General features: G+C 46.6%; 1 protein-coding gene across 1 annotated transcript in view; it reads left to right on the top strand.

Annotated features, from left to right (window-relative positions):
* The window catches only part of LOC140398336 (1-phosphatidylinositol 4,5-bisphosphate phosphodiesterase delta-3-like), a 567,936-nt gene that overhangs the window by 398,859 nt on the left and 149,055 nt on the right, over window positions 1-20,022 (top strand). The window contains exon 6 of the mRNA XM_072486917.1: window positions 18,209-18,410. Coding sequence (XP_072343018.1) covers window positions 18,209-18,410 — 202 coding nt within the window. The remainder of the gene's footprint in view (window positions 1-18,208; window positions 18,411-20,022) is intronic.

The following is a 20,022-nucleotide window of genomic DNA, read 5'->3' as shown; positions in this document are numbered from 1 at the left end:
TACAGTGAGGGGTGTGTGGTATATCAGAGTGTTCCAGTGAGGGGTGTGGGTATATCAGAGTGTTACAGTGCGGGGTGTGGGTTTATCAGAGTGTTACAGTGAGCGGTGTGGGTATATCAGAGCGTTACAGTGAGGGGTATATCAGAGTGTTTCTGTGAGGGGTGTGGGTACATCAGACTGTTTTCGTGAGGGGTGTGGTGTGCATCAGAGGGTTATGGGGAGGAATGTGGGTACATTGGAACGTTACGGTGAGGGGTGTGGGGCACATCAGAGTGTTCTACTGAGGGCTGTAGGGTACGTCAGTGTTACAGTGAGGAGTGTGGGTTATATCAAAGTGTTACAGTGAGGGGTGTGGTGTGCATCAGAGTGTTACAGTGCGGGGTGTGGGTTACATCAAAGTGTAGTGAGGGGTGTGTGTTATATCAAAGTGTTACGGTGTGTTACAGTGTGGGTGTGAGATATATCAGAGGGTGACAGTGAGGGGTGTGGGGTATATCGGAGTGTTACAGTGAGGGATGTAGGGTACATCAAAGTGTTACAGTGAGGGGTGTGGGTTATATCAGATTTTAACAGTGAGAGGTGCGGGATATATCAGTGTTACACTGAGAGGTGTGGAACATATATATATATATTATAGAGAGAGAGAGAGAGAGAGAGAGAGAGAGAGAGATTATATATATATATATTTCACAGCTCCAGGGTCCCAGGTTCGATTCCCGGCTTGGGTCACTGTTTGTGTGGAATCTGCAAGTTCTCCCTGTGTCTGCGTGGGTTTCCTCCCGGTGCTCGGGTTTCCTCCCACACGTCCCGAAAGACATGCTGTTAGGTAATTTGGACATTCTGAATTCTCCCTCTGTGTACCCGAACAGGCGGCGAAATGTGGCGACTCCGGGTTTTTCACAGTAACTTCATTACAGTGTTAATGTACAAAGAACAAAGAACATAGAAATGTACAGCACAGGAACAGACCCTTCGGCCCTCCAAGCCCGTGCCGACCATGCTGCCCGACTAAACTACAATCTTCTACACTTCCTGGGTCCGTATCCTTCTATTCCCATCCTATTCATATATTTGTCAAGATGCCCCTTAAATGTCCATATCGTGCCTGCTTCCACTACCTCCTCCGGTAGCGAGTTCCAGGCACCCACTACCCTCTGCGTAAAAAACTTGCCTCGTACATCTACTCTAAACCTTGCCCCTCTCACCTTAAACCTATGCCCCCTAGTAATTGACCCCTCTACCCTGGGGAAAAGCCTCTGACTATCCACTCTGTCTATGCCCCTCATAATTTTGTATACCTCTATCAGGTCTCCCCTCAACCTCCTTCGTTCCAGTGAGAACAAACCGAGTTTATTCAACCGCTCCTCATAGCTAATGCCCTCCATACCAGGCAACATTCTGGTAAATCTCTTCTGCACCCTCTCTAAAGCCTCCACATTCTTCTGGTAGTGTGGCGACCAGAATTGAACACTATACTCCAAGTGTGGCCTAACTAAGGTTCTATACAGCTGCAACATGACTTGCCAATTCTTATACTCAATGCCCCGGCCAATGAAGGCAAGCATGCCGTATGCCTTCTTGACTACCTTCTCCACCTGTGTTGCCCCTTTCAATGACCTGTGGACCTGTACTCCTAGATCTCTTTGACTTTCAATACTCTTGAGGGTTCTACCATTCACTGTATATTCCCTACCTGCATTAGACCTTCCAAAATGCATTACCTCACATTTGTCCGGATTAAACTCCATCTGCCATCTCTCCGCCCAAGTCTCCAGACAATCTAAATCCTGCTGTATCTTCCGACAGTCCACATCGCTATCCGCAATTCCACCAACCTTTGTGTCGTCTGCAAACTTACTAATCAGTAAGCCTACTTGTAAGCCTACTTGTAACAATAAAGATTATTTTTTAAAAAATTATAGGAAATGTAGGTCCCTTACAATTAGAATCAGGTGAATACATAATGGACAACAAAGAACATAGAACATAGAGTGCAGAAGAAGGTCATTCGGCCCATCAAGTCTGCACCGACCCACTTCGGCCATCACTTCCACCCTATCCACGTAACCCAATAATCCCTCCTAACCTTTTGTCAGATCCTGTCCTAGTGGTTCTGATTCATAGAATTTACAGTGCAGAAGGAGGCCATTCAGCCCATCGAGTCTGCACCAGCCCTTGGAAAGGGCACCCTACCCAAGCCCACACATCCATCCTATCCCCTTAACCCAATAACCCCACACAACCTTTTGGACACTGAGGGTAATTTAGCGAGGCCAATCCACCTACCCCGCACATCTTTGGACTGTGGGAGGAAACCGGAGCACCCGGAGGAAACCCACGCAGACACGGGGAGAACATGCAGACTCCGCACAGCAGAACGTGCAGACTCCGCACAGCAGAACGTGCAGACTCCGCACAACGGAGATGGCAGACCAGTTGAACAAATACTTTGGATCTGTTTTCACTAAGGAGGACACAAATAACCTTCAGGAAATACTGGGGGACAGACGGTCTAGCATGAAGCAGGAACTGAAGGAAATCCTTATTAGTCAGGAAATTGTATTGGAGAAATTGATGGGATTAAAACCCGATAAGTCCCCAGGGCCCGATGCTCCGCATCCCACTTAAAGAAGTGACCCTAGAAATAGTGGCCGCGTTGGTGATCATTTTCCAGCATTCTACAGACGTTGGAAGAGTTCCAATGGATTGGAGGGTAGCTAATGTAACCTAGCTTTTTAAAAAAGGAGAGAGAAAACGGGGAATTATAGACCGGTTAGCCTGACATCAGTGGTGGGGAAAATGCTGGAGTCAATTATCAAGGATGAGATAACTGAGCATTTGAAAAGCGGGAACAGGATCCATCCAAGTCAACATGAATTCACTAAAGGGAAATCATGCTTGACAAATCTTATGGAATCTTTAAGGGTCTGACCAATAGAGTGGACAAGGGTGAACCAGAGGATGTTGTGTATCTGGGCTTTCAAAAGGCCTTTGACAAGGTCCCACACAAGAGATTAGTGAGCAAAATTAAAGCTCATGGTATTGGCGGTAATGTATTGACGTGGACAGAGAACTGGTTAACAGATAGGAAGCAGAGAGTGGGAATAAACGGGTCCTTTTCAGCTGGCCGGCAGTGGCTAGTGGAGTACTGCAGGGTTCAGTGCTGGGACACCAGCTGTTCACTATTTACATTAATGATTTGGATAAAAGAATTGCAATATCTCCAAATTTGAAGATGGCATGAAGCTGGGTGGCAGTGTGTGCTGTGAGGAGGATGCAAAGAGGCTGCAGGGTGACTTGGACAGGCTGGCTGAGCAATACTTGGCAAATGCAATATAATGTGGGTAAATGTGAGGTTATTCACTTTGGTGGCAAAACTAGGAAGGCAGGTTATTATCTGAATGGTGGCAGTTTAAAAAACGGGGAAGTGCAACGAGACCTGGGTGTCATGGTAGAACAGTCACTGAAGATTGGAATGCAGGTATAGCAGGCGGTAAGGAAAATTAATGGCATGTTGGCCTTCATAGCGAGAGGATTTCAGTATAGGAGTAGGGATGTCTTGCTGCAGTTATACAGGGCCTTGGTGAGGCCACACCTTGAGTAGTGTGTGCAGTTTTGGTCTCCTAGTTTGAGGAAGGCTATTCTTGCTATTGAGGGTGTCCAGCGAAGGTTCACCAGACTAATTCCCGGGATGGCAGGACTGACATATGAAGAAAGAGTGGATCGACTGGGCTTGTACTCACTGGAGTTTAGAAGAATGAGAGGGGATCTCATACAAACATATAAAATCCTGATGAGATTGGACAGGCTAGATACGGGAAGAATGATCCCGGTGTTGGGTGTTGGGGACATCCAGAACAAGGGTCACAGCCTAAGAATACGGGGTGAGCCATTCAAGACTGAGATGAAGGAGAACTTCTTCTCTCAGAGAGTTGTTAACTTGTGGAATTCTCTACCACAGAAAGCTGTTGGGACTAGTTTGTTGGATATATTCAAGAGGGAGCTGGATGTGGTCCTTGTGGCTAAAGGGATCAAGGGAAATGGAGAGAAAGCGGGAGTGGGATACTGAATTTGCATGATCAGCCATGATCATATTGAATGGTGGTGAAGGCTCGAAAGGCCGAAAGGTCTACTACTGCGCCTATTTCCTATGTTATTTTTCTACAAGGGGAAGGCGGTGGCATAGTGGTATTGTCGCTGGACTAGTAATCCAGAGACCCAGGATAATTATCTGGGGACCCGGTTCGAATCCCACCACGGCAGACGATGGAATGTAAACTCAATAAATATCTGTAATTAAAAAGCATTGTCGATTGTCAGGGGAAAAAACATCTGGTTCAGTAATGTCCTTTAGGGAAGGAAATCTGCCATCTGTACCTGGTCTGGCCTACATGTGACTCCAGACCCAGAGCAATGTGGTTGACTCTCAAATGCCCCCTCAAAGGCCATCAGGGAGGAGCAATAAATGCTGGCACAGCCTGCGACGCCCATATCCCATCCAGGAAAATTTTTAAAAAATATATCAGAGTGGTTACAGTGAGAGGTATTGCGGCCTCGGAGGAGTGTTTGCTGTTGGGGAGCTAGTGCTGATGTGAACAGATGCAGGAAGTCAGAAGGAAGTAAAGTGGGAACAGAAACAAAAGGCAGTGAGGGGAAAAGTGAAAGGCAGAGAAACCAAGTCAAAAATCAAAAAGGACCACAGTGTAGAGTAGAGAGACTGTGGAACGTTCAGTGAAAGGGTCCAGTCAGGCTAAGAGAAAAAAAACACAGGGAGAGTGTACAAAACATGACTGGGCAGATGGTCCGAGAAAGCAGGGCAGAGAGCAAGGGAAACCTAGATTAAACTGCATTTATTTTGATGCAAGAGGCTTGACGGGCAAGGCAGATGAACTCAGGGAATGGATGGGTACATGAGACTGGGATATTATAGCTATTACTGAAACATGGTTAAGGGAGGGTCAGGACTGACAGCTCAATGTTACAGGGTACAGATATGGGAAAGATAGAACAGGAGGTAAGAGAGGAGGGGGAGTTGCATTTTTGATAAAAGAGAATATCACGGCAGTACTGAGAGAGGATATGTCCCAGGGTTTGCCCACTGAGTCTGTCTGGGTAGAACTGAAAAATAAGAAGAGATAGATCACTTTGATTGTATGCAGACCCCAAATAGTCGGTGGGAAATTGAGGAGCAAATACGTACTAGAGGGTAGGAAGCTAAATTTAATATTTTATACCAACCTGTACTAACCAGGACACGTTAATTTTGTGGGCCTATTTGTGAAAGCAGCAGCAGTACATTTTTATTAAGGGTCTTACTATTATTTAGTTTTTAATCTAACAACCAACAGAGGGAGAGAGATGTCAATTGGCGGGGTTGTGTGCTACTCCTGCACGATGGGGGGCATCATGGACACTTCAAGTGTCCTTGAGGACTACATGCATTCAGTTGCAGAAGCTCACCAAACGCATGGATCGGTTAGAGCAGCAGCTGGAAGCACTGAGGAGCACACAATTAGCTGAAATTGTTATAGATAATAGCTACAGAGATATGGTCACACCCAAGCTACAGGAAGGTAGATGGGTGACCGCCAGAAGGGGTAGGCAGAGAGTGCAGGGGTCCCCAATGGCTGTCCCCCTATCTAACAAGTATGCCGTTTTGGATACTGATGAGGGGGAAGGTCCATCAGGTGATAGCAGCAGCAGTGGTCAGAGCGAAGGCATCACGACTAGCCCCACTGCACAGGACATTTTTACCTATTTACCTATTACACAGGCCTTTGAGGGGGCATTTGAGAGTCAACCACATTGCTCTGGGTCTGGAGTCACATGTAGGCCAGACCAGGTACAGATGGCAGATTTCCTTCCCTAAAGGACATTACTGAATTTTTGTGGACATTCCACAAAACGTAGCAAAGCAATAGTGGTAGGGGGTTCAATAGTCAGGGGCACAGATAGGTGCTTCTGTGTCTGTAAAATGGACTTCAGGATCGTAGTTTGCCTCCCTGGTGCCAAGATCCTGGATGTCCCTGAGCAGGTACAAAGCATCCTAAAACGGGACGGAAATCAGACAGAGGCCATTGTCCACATTGGCACGGATAACATAGGTAAAAAGAGTACCGAGATCCTGCAACGGCAATTTAGGGAGTTAGGTAAAAGATTAAAAAGCTGGACCTCTCGGGCAGTAATCTCAGGATTACTCCCCGTCTCACGTGCATGCGAGGCTAGGAATAGGGAGATAGTGCAGCTGAACATGTGGCTAAAGAACTGGTGCAGGAAGGAGGGCTTCAGTTTTTTGGATCATTGGGATGCCTTCCAGGAAAGGTAGGCCTGTACAAGAAGGGCGAGTTACACCTGAACTGGATGGGCACCAATATCCTGGCTGGGACGTTTGCTATTATAGTTCAGGTGGGTTTAAACTAATGTGACAGGGGGGTGGGAATCAGGATAGTAAACCAGTAAGTGTAGAGACTAGGGATAAGCACAGTACTAGGGCCAGACTGGCAAAGAAGAAGGGCAGGTTGGAGAAGGTCGAACTAAGTGGGCCTGGAGGTCTGGAGTGCATCTGCTTCAATGCACGGAGTATAACAGGTAAGACAGTTGAACTGAGCGCATTGATTCATGTGCGGAACGCGAATGTGGTTGTGGTAATGGAGACTTGGGTTAAAAAAGGGACAGGACTGGCAGCTAAATATTCCGGGATATAGCTGTTTTAGGTGAGACATAGGGAAGGTAAAAGAGGTGGGGGAATTGCAATACTGGTTAGAGAACATATTACAGCTGTACAGAGGGAAGGCACCTTGGAAAAACCATGTAACGAGACATTGTGGGTAGAACTCAGAAACAGGAGGGGGGCAGTCACTATGATGGGGGTATACTACAGGCCTCCCAACAGCCCTCGGGAAGTTGAAGAACAGATATGTAAGCAGATTCTGGATAGATATAGAAATAATAGGGCTGTTGTAGTGGGAGGCTTTAATTTTCCTCATATTGACTGGAAATCCCTTAGGGCTATGGGTCCAGATGGTGAAGAATTTATTACATGTGTCAAGGAAGGTTTTTTGGAACTATATGTGGATAGTCCGATTAGAGAGGAGGCAATATTGGACCTAGTACTGGGGAACGAGCCCGGCCAGGTCATTAAATGTAGTGGGGGAACATGTGGCGAACAGTGACCACAATTCTGTAAGCTTTCGGATACTCAGGGAAAAGGACGAGTGTTGTCCTAGGGTTAAGATGCTAAATTGGGGGAAGGTTAATTCCAACCAGATTAGGCAGGATTTGGAGGCTGTTGTTTAGAGGCTGTTTGAGGGTAAATCCACATTCGGCATGTGGGAGTTTTTTAAGAAGGAGTTGATGGGAGTGCAGGACAGGCATGTGCTGGTAAAAAGGATTCAGGACCATGGATGACCAGGGAAATTGCAAGTCTAGTCAAAAAGAAAAAGCATGCATACATGAGGTTGAGGCAACTAAAAACAGATGAAGCACTTGAAGAATGCAGGGAAAGTAAAAAAGAACTCAAACAGGGAGATGGGAGGGCAAAAAGGGTCACGAAATGTCCAGGATTAAGGAGAATCCCAAGGCATTTTAGACGTATATTAGGAACAAGAGGGTAGCTAGAGAAAGAGTTGGACCACTCAAGGACAAAGGAGGGAAATTATGCATGGAACAAAAGGAAGTAAGTGAGATCCTTAATGAGTACTTTGCATTGGTATTCACAAAGGAGAGGGACACGTTGATTGGTCGTGTCTGATTAGCAAGTTTGTGGATGATACTAAGATTGAAGGAGTTGCAGATAGTGATGAAGATTGCCAGAGAATACAGCAGGATATAGAGAGGCTGCAAAATTGGGTGGAGAAATGGCAAATGGAATTTAACCCAGACAAATGCGAGATGATGCATTTTGGTAGATCCAATTCAGGTGGGAGCTATAAAATAAATGGCAGAACCATCAGGAGCATAAACACAGAGAGATCTGGGCATGCAGGTCCACAGATCCTTAAGAGTGACAGCACAGATGGAAATGGTGGTAAAGAAAACATATGGCATGCTTGCCTTCATCGGACGGGGTATCGAGTATAAAAGCTTGAAAATTATGTTACAGATATATAGAACGTTGGTTAGGCCACATTTGGAATACTGTGTCCAATTCTGGTCACCACACTACCAGAAGGACGTGGAGGCTTTGGAGAGAGAACAGAAAAGGTTTACCAGGATGTTGCCTGGTATGGAGCTATGAGGAGAGATTGAGTAAATTGGGATTTTTCTCCCAAAAACGACGGAGGCTGAGGGGTCACCTGATAGAATTTTATAAAATTATGAGGGTTATCGATAGGGTGAACAGTTGGAGGCATTTCCCAGGGCGGAATTGAAAATTACAAGGGGGCACAAGTTCAAGGTGAGGGGGGAAAGGTTCAGTGGAGGAGTGTGGGGAATGTTTTTTTACACAGAGGGTGGTGGTGGCGGCCTGGAATGCACTGCCAAGTGAGGTGGTTGAGGCAGATACGTTAGCGACCTTTAAGACTTATCTGGATAGGCACATGAACAGATGGGTTTAGAAGGATACAAGTCATTGGCCTAGATAGGGCACGTGGTTGGCGCAGGCTTGGAGGGCCGAAGGGCCTTTTCCTGTGCTGTACTTGTCTTTTGTTCTTTGTTCTTTGAGGTTACAGATAGCTGCAAGAAAAATAGGGTGGTAATAGTTGGGGACTTTAACTTTCCCAACATTGTCTTGGACAGCCATAGCAATAGGGGCTTGGAAGGAGAGAAATTTGTTGATTGAATTCAGGAAGAATTTCTGATTCAGTGTGTGGCTCGCCCGAGTTGAGAGGGGGCAAAACTTGACCTCCTCTTAGGAAATGACAGAAGTGTTAGCAAGGGATCACTTTGGGACCAGTGATCATAATTCCATTAGTTTAAGGAGGAGAATGATCGGTCTGGCCCAAAAGTTAAAATTCTAAATTGGGGCAAGGCCAATTTTCGTGGTATTAGACAGAAACTTTCAAAAGTTGATTGAAGTGACTCAAAGGGATGGCTGTTAAGTGGGAGGCTTAAGCACATTCCTTTTGGAGTGAAGGGCAAGGCTTTTAGAAGTAGGAAATTCCTGGATGACTGGGGATATTGAGGCCCTGGTCAAAAAGAAAACATGCATAGGCAACTGGGATCAAGTGGATCCCTTGAGTATAGAGGTTGTTGGAGTAGAGTTAAGAGAGAAATCAGGAGGGCAAAAAGGAGACATGAGATTGCTTTGGCAGATAAGGCAAAGAAGAATCAAAGAAGGTCACGAAAAGTCATTGGCAAATAGGATTAAGGAAAATCCCAAGGCTTTTTACATGTACATAAAAAGCAAGAGGGTAGCCAGGGAAAGGGTTGGCCCACTGAAGGATAGGCAAGGGAATCTATGTGTGGAGCCAGAGGAAATGGGCGAGGTACTAAATGAATACTTTGCATCAGTATTCACCAAAGAGAAGGAATTGGTAGATGTTGAGTCTGGAGAAGGGTGTATAGATAGCCTGGGTCACATTGAGATCCAAAAAGACGAGGTGTTGGGTGTCTTAAAAAATATTAAGGTAGATAAGTCCCCAGGGCCTGATGGGATCTACTCCAGAATACTGAAGGAGGCTGGAGAGGAAATTGCTGAGGCCTTGACAGAAATCTTTGGATCCTCACTGTCTTCAGGGGATGTCCCGGAGGACTGGAGAATAGCCAATGTTGTTCCTCTGTTTAAGAAGGGGAGCAAGGATAATCCAGGGAACTACAGGCCGGTGAGCCTTATTTCAGTGGTAGGGAAATTACTGGAGAGAATTCTTCGAGACAGGATCTACTCCCATTTGGAAGCAAATGGACGTATTAGTGAGAGGCAGCATGGTTTTGTGAAGGGGAGGTCGTGTCTCACTAACTTGATAGAGTTTTTCGAGGAGGTCACTAAGATGATTGATGCAGGTAGGGCAGTGGATGTTGTCTATATGGACTTCAGTAAGGCCTTTGACAAGGTCCCTCATGGTAGACTAGTACAAAAGGTGAAGTCACACGGGATCAAGGGTGAGCTGGCAAGGTGGATACAGAACTGGCTAGGTCATAGAAGGCAGAGAGTAGCAATGGAAGGATGCTTTTCTAATTGGAGGGCTGTGACCAGTGGTGTTCCACAGGGATCAGTGCTGGGACCTTTGCTCTTTGTAGTATATATAAATGATTTGGAGGAAAATGTAACTGGTCTGATTAGTAAGTTTGCAGACGACACAAAGGTTGGTGGAATTGCGGATAGCGATGAGGACTGTCAGATGATACAGCAGGATTTAGATTATTTGGAGACTTGGGCGGAGAGATGGCAGATGGAGTTTAATCTGGACAAATGTGAGGTAATGCATTTTGGAAGGTCTAATGCAGGTAGGGAATATACAGTGAATGGTAGAACCCTCAAGAGTATTGAAAGTCAAAGAGATCTAGGAGTACAGGTCCACAGGTCATTGAAAGGGGCAACACAGTTGGAGAAGGTAGTCAAGAAGGCATACGGCATGCTTGCCTTCATTGGCCGGGGCATTGAGTATAAGAATTGGCAAGTCATGTTGCAGCTGTATAGAACCTTAGTTAGGCCACACTTGGAGTATAGTGTTCAATTCTGGTCGCCACACTACCAGAAGGATGTGGAGGCTTTAGAGAGGGTGCAGAAGAGATTTACCAGAATGTTGCCTGGTATGGAGGGCATTAGCTATGAGGAGCGGTTGAATAAACTCGGTTTGTTCTCACTGGAACGAAGGAGGTTGAGGGGAGACCTGATAGAGGTCTACAAAATTATGAGGGGCATAGACAGAGTGGATAGTCAGAGGCTTTTCCCCAGGGTGGAGGGGTCAATTACTAGGGGGCATAGGTTTAAGGTGAGAGGGGCAAGGTTTAGAGTAGATGTATGAGGCAAGTTTTTTACGCAGAGGGTAGTGGGTGCCTGGAACTCGCTACCGGAGGAGGTGGTGGAAGCAGGGACGATAGTGACATTTAAGGGGCATCTTGACAAATACACGAATAGGATGGGAATAGAGGGATTATGGACCCAGGAAGTGTAGAAGATTGTAGTTTAGTCGGGCAGCATGGTCGGCACGGGCTTGGAGGGCCGAAGGGCCTGTTCCTGTGCTGTACATTTCTTTGTTCTTTGTTCTTTGAATCCAAAGAACTTCTACAAATACATAAAGGGCCAAAGAATAACTAGGGCGAGAGTAGGGCCTCTTAAAGATCTACAAGATCATCTATGTGCAGATCCACAAGAGATGGGTAAGATCCAAAATGAATATTTCTCATCGGTATTTACTGTTGAGAAAGGCATGGATTTTAGTGAACTTGGGGAAATAAATGGTGATGTCTTGAGAAGTGTACATTTTACAGAGAAGGAGGTGCTGAAAGTCTGAAAGCGCATCAAGATAGATAAATCCCCGGGACCTGATGAAATGTATCCCGATTATTGTGGGAGGCTAGGGAGGAAATTGCAGGTTCCCTGGCAGAGATATTTGAAACGTCAACAGCCCCAGGTGAGGTGCCTGAAGATTGGAGAGTAGCAAGTGTGTACCTTTGTTTAAGAAGGGACACAGGGAAAAGCCTGGGAACTACAGACCGGTGAGCCTAACATCTGTGGTGGGTAAGTTAGAAGGTATTCTGAGAGAACAGGGGATGGATTCTCCCCGGTTGAGAAGCTCCGTTTTGCCGGCAGCCCAGGGGTTTCTTGACGGCGTGGAGCTGCCCCACAATGGTAAACCCCATTGACCAGCCAGCGAAATGGGGCATCCCGCCGGCGTGCTGAACCAGAAGTCTGCATAGTGGAGAATCCAGCCCTGGATCTACAGGCATTTAGAGAGGCAAGGACTGATTAGGAACAGTCAGCAAGGCTTTGTGAGTGGAAAATCATGTCCCATGAATTTGATTGAGTTTTTTGAAGAGGTAACCAAGAAGGTAGATGTGGGCAGTGCAGTCAACATTGCCTACATGGAATCTAGCAAGGCCTTTGACAAGGTACTGCATGGTAGGTTGTTGCATAAGGTTAAATTTCACAGGATCCAAAGTGAGGTAGCCATTGGATACAAAATTGGCTTGACGACAGAAGAAAAAGGGTGGTTGCAGAGGGTTCTTTTTCAAACTGGAGACCTGTGACCAGCGGTGTGCATCAGGGATCAGTGCTGGGGCCACTGTTCGTTGTTATTTATATTAATGATTTGGATGAGAATTTAGGAGGCATGGTTAGTAAGTTTGCAGATGACACCACAATTGTTTGCATAGTGGACAGTGAAGAGGTTATGTAGGATTACAACGGGATCTTGATCAATTGGGCCAGTGGGCCGATGGATGGCAGGTGGAGTTTAATTTTATATAAATGTGAGGTGATGCATTTTGGTCGATCGAATCGGGGCAGGACCTACTCAGTTAATGGTACGGCATTGGAGAGAGTTAAAGAGCAAAGAGATCAAGGAGTACAGGTTCATAGCTCCTTGAAATTGGAGTCACTGGTGAACAGGGTGATGAAGAAGGCATTCGGCATGCTTGGTTTCATTGGTCAGAACACTGAATACAGGAGTTGGGACGTCTTGCTGAAGTTGTACAAGACCACATTAGTAAGGCCACAGTTGGAATACGGTGTACAGTTCTAGTCACCCTATTATAGAAAGGATATTATTAAAGTAGAAAGAGTGCAGAAAAGATTTAATAGAATGCTACCGGGACTTGATGGTTTGAGTTATAAGGAGAGGTTGGATAGACTGGGACTTTTTTCCCTGGAGCATTCGGGGTGATCTTATAGAGGTCTATAAAATAATTAGGGGCACAGATAAGGTAGATAGTCAACATCTTCTCCCAAAGGTAGAGGAGTCTAAAACTAGAGAGCATAGGTTTACGGTGAGAAGGGAGAGATACAAAAGGGCCCAGAAGAATAAATGTTTCACAGAGGGTGGTGAGTGTCTGGAATGAGCTGTCAGAGGTAATAGTGAGGCGGGTACAATTTTGTCTTTTAAAAAGCATTTAGATAGTTATATGGGAAAGATCGGTGTAGAGGGATATGCGCCAAATATGGGCAATTGGGACTAGCTTAGTGGTAAAAACCGGGATGCATGGACAAGTTGGGTTGATGGGCGTGTTTCCATGGTGCAAACTTCTATGTTTCTATATCAGAGTGTGACAGGGGTGTGGGATATATCTGTATTACGGTGAGGGGTGTGGGATATATAAACTGTTATGATGAGGGATGTGGGGTATATCTGAGAGTTACAGTGAGGGGTGTAGGGTTTACCAGTGAGGGGTGTGGTATATATCAACATGTTACAGTGAGGGGTGTGGTGTAAATCAGAGTGTTATAGTGAGGGGTGTGGTGTATATCAGACTGTTAGATTGAGGGATATGGGGTATATCAGAGTGTTACTATTACCAGTGAGGGGTCTGGGGTATATCAGAGTGCTTGAGTGAGGGGTGTGGGGAGATCAGAGTGTTACAGTGAGGGGTGTGGCGTATATCAGAGTGTTTGAGTGAGGGGTGTGGAGAGATCAGAGTGTTACAGTGAGGGGTGTGGGGAGATCAGAGTGTTACAGTGAGGGGTGTGGGGAGATCAGAGTGTTACAGTGAGGGGTGTGGTGTATATCAGAGCATCACCGTGATGGGTGTGGGGTATATCAGAGTGTTACAGTAAGCGGTGTGGGATTTATCAGAGTGTAACAATGAAGGGTGCAGGTTTTCAGCCTTAATTTCGTCAGCATTCCTTTGCCTTCATGGGCGGATTCCCTTTTTTATAGTTAATCATCCCATGTTCCCTCTTATATTTATGCCTGTGAAAAATCTTTTGGACCCCATTTTACATTCACTCCAGTCTCTTATAAACCCTCTTTGCTTCTCTTATATCTTTTTTTACTCCCCCTCTGAACCTTCTGTATTCATCCCAGTTCTCACTTGTATAATCTGCCTAAAATCTGTTGGACACACAAATTTTCTGCTTCATCTTCCTCTCTCTCTGTTTCCTCATCCAGTGAGCTCTTGGATTCGGGTGCCCTATCTTACCCCTTTGTGAGATCGTACTTCAACTGTACCTGAACCATTATCATGAACTCAATCGAGATCAGTAACTTTTGAAAAGAAAAAACTGAAAACATTATGCCACAAGGTTTTAAACTAAATAAAACTTTTAACAGTACAAGAGTTAAACAAAGTATGTTCTATGAACAACACTGTGGATGGATTCTCCAATTCCCCAGTCGCGTGTTTCTCAGCTGTACGCCATTCACTGGCAGCAGGATTCTGTCCTCCGCCGCTTGTCAATGTGGTTTTCTATTGAAATCACCCTCCACTGCCGCGAAACCCGCTGTCGAGGGTGCACTGCCAGCGGGAAAAGTGAATCCCGACAACTGGAAAATTCCGGCTATATTCTGCAAACACTTAGGGCGGGATTCTCCATTGGCTCGGATGCCGAAATCGCGAAATTTGATTGGGCAGAGAATAGGTTCAGATGTCAAAATCACGGCGGGCGCAAATTTGACGCCAAATCGCAATTCTCCATCACTTCGAAAGTGACGTCAATGCGATCCGGGACGCATGTACAGTAAACACCGTTTGCATGTCATTAATGGGTCCGACCCGGTATTCTCTGGGGCCTTCGCAATTCTCTACCTCCGACGGGCCGAGTTCCCGATGGGGAGGTTCACTTGTGCTTTTACTACTCGTGAAACCAGCATTGTTGAGGGAGAGAGAGGGGGCACAGAAAGTGTCCAACATTCCCATAGTTTGCTGACAGTTGTGCCGCTGGCCGGGGGGGTGGCTCCTGCCAGGGCTGGGGGAAGTAGCGGGGGGATGGTCAGGAGGTGGGCTGTGGGGTCGTGGTGGATGGGCAGGAAACACCATTGCCGTAGCTGGCAAGGCAGCCATGCAGCTGCACATGCCACCAATAGCCTACTGTGAACATAGTGCCACGGGCCGTAAAGGTGCCCTCCCAGGCCAGCCCTCAGGTGCCCTCTGGGCCCAACTGACCCAACGGCGAGATGGGTATGCTGCAGCACAACGAGTGCCATCTTGTTGGCTGGGATGAGTGTGTGTCGGGAGTGTAATGTGTATGTGCGGCTTCAGCTTTTCAGCGTTCCGAGTGTCAATCACGGACCCGGCGAATCCCGCACCATTTTTTATTGGAATCAGTTGTGTTCCACGTGGCTTTGTTGCTAGCTCCTCCACAGTCGCTGAATTGGTCCAGGTTCGGCGCCAGTTCTGCTGTTGTGGAAATCCACAAATTCTGCATCGGCGTCAAACGTAGGGCTGGATTCTTCGGTTTTGAGGCTATGTCCAGAGCATGTGTCTAGTTTTACGACCAAAAAGTCGGCACCGCTCTCGCACCAAAGCTCCGCCTGGTGCGGGGCTAGCAGCCACCCAGGTAAAGCCCTCGCTTTACCTGCAGATATGGACGGTGAATTGCCGAGTCCATGGCTGCGCATGCGCATGGAGATGACCTGCAGCGGTCCCGCCGTACAACATGGCGCCGGGCCGCGTGGACCTGGCCTGCCAGATACTGCCCCCCTATAACCCTCCCCGCCACCCCAGGACCACCCTCCACCAGTCCCCCAGCTCCCGCCGAAGCCCCCCCCCAACCAGTGGAATGGCTTCTCCCCCCCCCCCCCCCCCCCCCGACTGTGAAGGTGCTGGATACAGTCCGCAGCCGCCATGCGAGGTTGACGCTACCTCAGACAACAAGTGACCCACGCCATCGGGTAGTCGGCCCATTGGGAGCGGAGCATCGGGGAGGCTCTTCAGGTGACTTCCTGAGGCCGTCCCAACGGCGTACGGTGTACTCACCGATGACGCTGTTCGGAGGGGCGGAGCATCCGAAAAACATCGGCACCCCCGATTTTGCCGTCAAAAGGGGTTCCCTGGCCAATCGCTGAATGCGATTTCGCCGTCCACAATTGGCGAATCCCGCCTTTTGCCTCAGAAACGGAGAATTCCACCCTTACTCTTTAAGCTCAGGAATCTCAACATGCCACTCTCCATTTTACTTTTATTTCCACTGATGTGTTCCTCCATAGTTTACAATATCTTGAGGGTTCCTTCACTTCCCCTGGAACCAAGCCAAGGTTTCCCCATCTCTCGGGAATTTTTCTTTGATTCTCCTTAGTATTTGTCTCTATGACTATCTTCGCTATTCTCTGAGGTGTGACACTTCTTGGGGTCCTTCCACGAGCCTCAGGCTAGGTGATCCTCCAAATCTCATTCTGCATGATTGTGGACACCCCAGGTCAAGTATCACTGCTTTCTTAGTCAATCACTCCAAAGTCAGAAAACATGAATAACCCTTTAGCTGCTGGCCTACAGCTGCTGGCAGCTTTCACTCTCTGACTGTTTCTACCAACCTATTCCAGCTCTAGACATAAACTGCCCTTTTCTGTGCCCTCCTGAAGCAGAAGGGTACTTACCTTGCAACAAGGCAATGTGACATACCTAAGATGTCCCAGATAGAGATTTCAGCAAATTAACATCACCGCCCAAAACATCTCTTGAATTCTGGAAGCCACATGAATAATTGAAACCCCTTATGGAGATAACTATAAACATCTCGTCTCCTTTTTCAATGGTAGGCTGTGAACCCAGATATCCAATAGTTTGTTGAAACAGGTGCATACAAGGACAAAGATTTGATGATTGACAGATTTCTTTCTCAGAATTACTTTTTCGCTGGCTCAACGTATTAACTGCCCAGAGTTAATATAGCAAGAGTTTTTGCTATCGATGCTTTAACGGTTTGGTTGATTCACACATTTAAAGGGTTGTAGTAACAGCAGTTTGTTAAAGAAAGTACCTGTAATGTACCCGTACCCGTATCAGCTGAGGTTATTCATGAAGGCCCCGCTTTCTGAACCTTGCCCTTCGTCTGAGGTGTGGTGACCCTCAGGTTACATTACCACCAGTCAGCTGTCCCCCTCAAAGAGAAAAGCAGCCTACGGTCATCTGGGACTATGGCAACTTTATTTTACTTGAAGAAACGTATGAATGCCTGTTTTATCAGCTTTTCCGTACATCCCACCGTAACTATAGAGTTCATTAACTCTAAACAAAATGTATACTTTAGTGAATGGGTATGGAAGTGCTTTCAGTTGACCTGGAGGATAAAAAGAGCCCATTGTGGGTGGTTGGAGGGTCATGGGTTGGCATCGTGGTGGCATGAGTAATATTGTTCCAAGTTGTCTTTCAAAAGATTCCCACATCCAGACTATAGTTCATGACCACTCTGAGGGACTGTGACTGCGACACCTTGAGAAGTTGACCCAAATCGCTGAAAATTGCAGGGTTCTAGGAGATATCTACCCCCACAATAGAGTTGGGCAGATTAGGAATGCAGAACGTGGGCAACTCATTAAAATTTGGGACATTGGAAATGGGGGGACAGGGCGGAGGGAGGGCGGGTACCTCAGAATCGTGCCCCATCCACTATTTAGAAACGTCCGAACTCTGTGAGAATCTGGCCCTTTATACTACGCTCAGTGAAACTCAGTTTTACTAATCCTTTCCTTTCAACATTTTGATTGAGCAGCTGCATCACATTACTGCCCCCTCCATCCTCCATACCTCTGACTGACGTTGAACTGAGGTGCCTAGATCATTCGCCCTTCCTGTCTGCTGATTTAAAAATCTCACTCTGGCCATTCCCAGCACATCAACAAGTTCCTCAATGTGCTTCTGGGCAGTTAATAGGAGCTGTGCAGGATTTCGCCTGGCCTCACCCCCCCCCCCCCCCCCCCCCCCCCCACCCTCCCCGGCTCCTCGCCGCAGAGCTCCCCCACCCAACCCATGGATCCTGAGGCATCAGAAGATTCACATGCCATCCAGGAGCACTATTTTTACAACCCACCCACACCAAAATTCATTCCCATGTGTGATTGAAAATCTGGCCCCATATTTGGGAAATGGAATGATCATGGCATAGTGGTGCTTTTGTAGCAGTTTGTACTCTTCTCACTCTCCCGTACAGTATGAATTCAAAATGTGTCACCCGGGATTTACATGAGATATACTTTCCAGAAGTTATATATTATATTGTTATCATGTGACTTGTTACAGAACAGCAGAAACCCTTTAGTTGGTCCTACACTGGAATATGCACCTAGGTGATGGAGATGTGGTGAAGAGTCAGAATGGGGCTGTGGTTAAGAAATTAAAAAGGGCAACAAAATGTAATTTTCTCCTTTTTTATCTTGAATCTGTTTCCAATCATCAGCCAAACAAAACCAGCTGTTGACCCAAGATGGCTTCATGATGTACCTGCTGTCTCCTGATGGGGACGTGTTCAACCCTAATCATGACCAAGTTTACCAGGACATGACCCAGCCTCTCAGCCACTACTTCATCTCCTCTTCCCATAACACCTATCTGATGGAGGACCAGCTGGGAGGACCAAGCAGTACTGAGGCGTACATTAGGTAACTATCATCAACTTATTATGTGAAATGCGTCCGGGTTGTCTCACTCCCAGTGCTAGCAGAGCTGCACCCAAAACACAATGTCAGGAGTGTGATGGAATACTCTCTACTTGTCTGGACAAGTATGACTCCAACAACACTCAAAAAGCTCAACAGCATCCAGGACAAAGCAGCCCAATTGATCGACACCCCATCCACCACCATCAATACAGTGGCACAGTTGATAGCAATGCTGCCCCACAGCGCCAGGGTGCTCCCTAACTCCCTCCCTAACAGCACTGTGAGTGTACCTACACCTCAGGGGCTGCAGCGGTTTAAGAAGACAGCTCACTACCACCTTCCCATAAGGCAATTAAGAAGGGGAATAAATGCTGGCCTGGCCAATGACACCAATATTCTATGAAAGAATAAAAAGTCAATAACAGTGAAGAAATGGTGATATTTCTCTAAGTTAGGATAATGTGCGACTTGGAGGTGAACTTACAGGTGGTGGTGTTTCTAGTTTCTGCTGCCCTTGTCCTTCTAGATGGCAGAGGTTGTAGGTTTGAAAGATGGTGTCGAAGGAGTCTTGGTGATTTGCTTCACTGTGTCTCCTAGATTGTACACACTGCTTCTAATGTGCGGCAGCGGCAGAGGGAGTGAGTATTGAAGGTGGTGGTTAGGGTGCCAATGAAGCAGGTTGCTTTGTCTTGTATGTGTTGTTGGAGCTGCACTCATCCAGGCAACTGGAGGGTATTCTATCACACTCTGACTTGTGATATCACACTCTGACTTGTGACTTGTAGATTTTGGAGAGTCAGGAGGTGAGTTACTCTCTCAGAATTCACAGCCTCTGTTCTTGTAGCCATAGTATTTGTACGGCTAATCCAGTTCAGTTTCAGGTCAATGGTAACCCCCAGGAGGATTCAGTGATGGCAATGCCATTGATTGTCAAAGGGAGATGGCTAGATTATCTCTTGATGGAGATGGTTATTGCCTGGCAATTTTGTGTGATGCCAATGTTTCTTGCCACTTATTTGCCCAAGCCAGATCCAGGATGCTGTCCAGGTCTTGTGGCATACAGCCACAGACATATGTGGGTAATAGGTTGTGCAGGAGAAATATCTTGATTACTTTGATGTTTTGAAGAGATTACCAAAGTTTGTCATTACCACATAAATGTCCTGTTGACTGATTGTTCCTTTAGCTGTTGGTTTATCCATTTACCTCAGTTTACCTGACCCTCAGTCTCATGGAGTGTCTACAATCTGGAAGTGATGACAGCCTATGACCCTGGTTTAAAGCAGGGTAATGGGGAAGGAGGCAGTTACTATCAGGTTACCTACCTCCCCAGAATATATCTTGGATCTTCTCTCTCAGCGGTTTTAATCTGCATTCCCAATCAGGTCCAGTGATGTCTTGAGGCCTGTGAGTTGAGTATCGATGAACATTCCCGTAAAAGGTTTCATCGCTCATTTTAGTGTGACTGGGACCCTGCTGACCATTTCAGGACAAAAGCCAGAGTGGGAAGCATGCACTTTCTCTGTACAGTTCCAACAGTGCTGGAGCTGAAGAAAAGGTCAGTTTGAAATTATTTCCATGAGGCCAAGAGATGCAGAAGTGAATTGGCAAA

Source organism: Scyliorhinus torazame, chromosome 21 (assembly GCF_047496885.1).
Source record: "Scyliorhinus torazame isolate Kashiwa2021f chromosome 21, sScyTor2.1, whole genome shotgun sequence".
NCBI lineage: Eukaryota > Metazoa > Chordata > Chondrichthyes > Carcharhiniformes > Scyliorhinidae > Scyliorhinus > Scyliorhinus torazame.
This window is presented reverse-complemented; position numbering and strand designations above follow the sequence as displayed.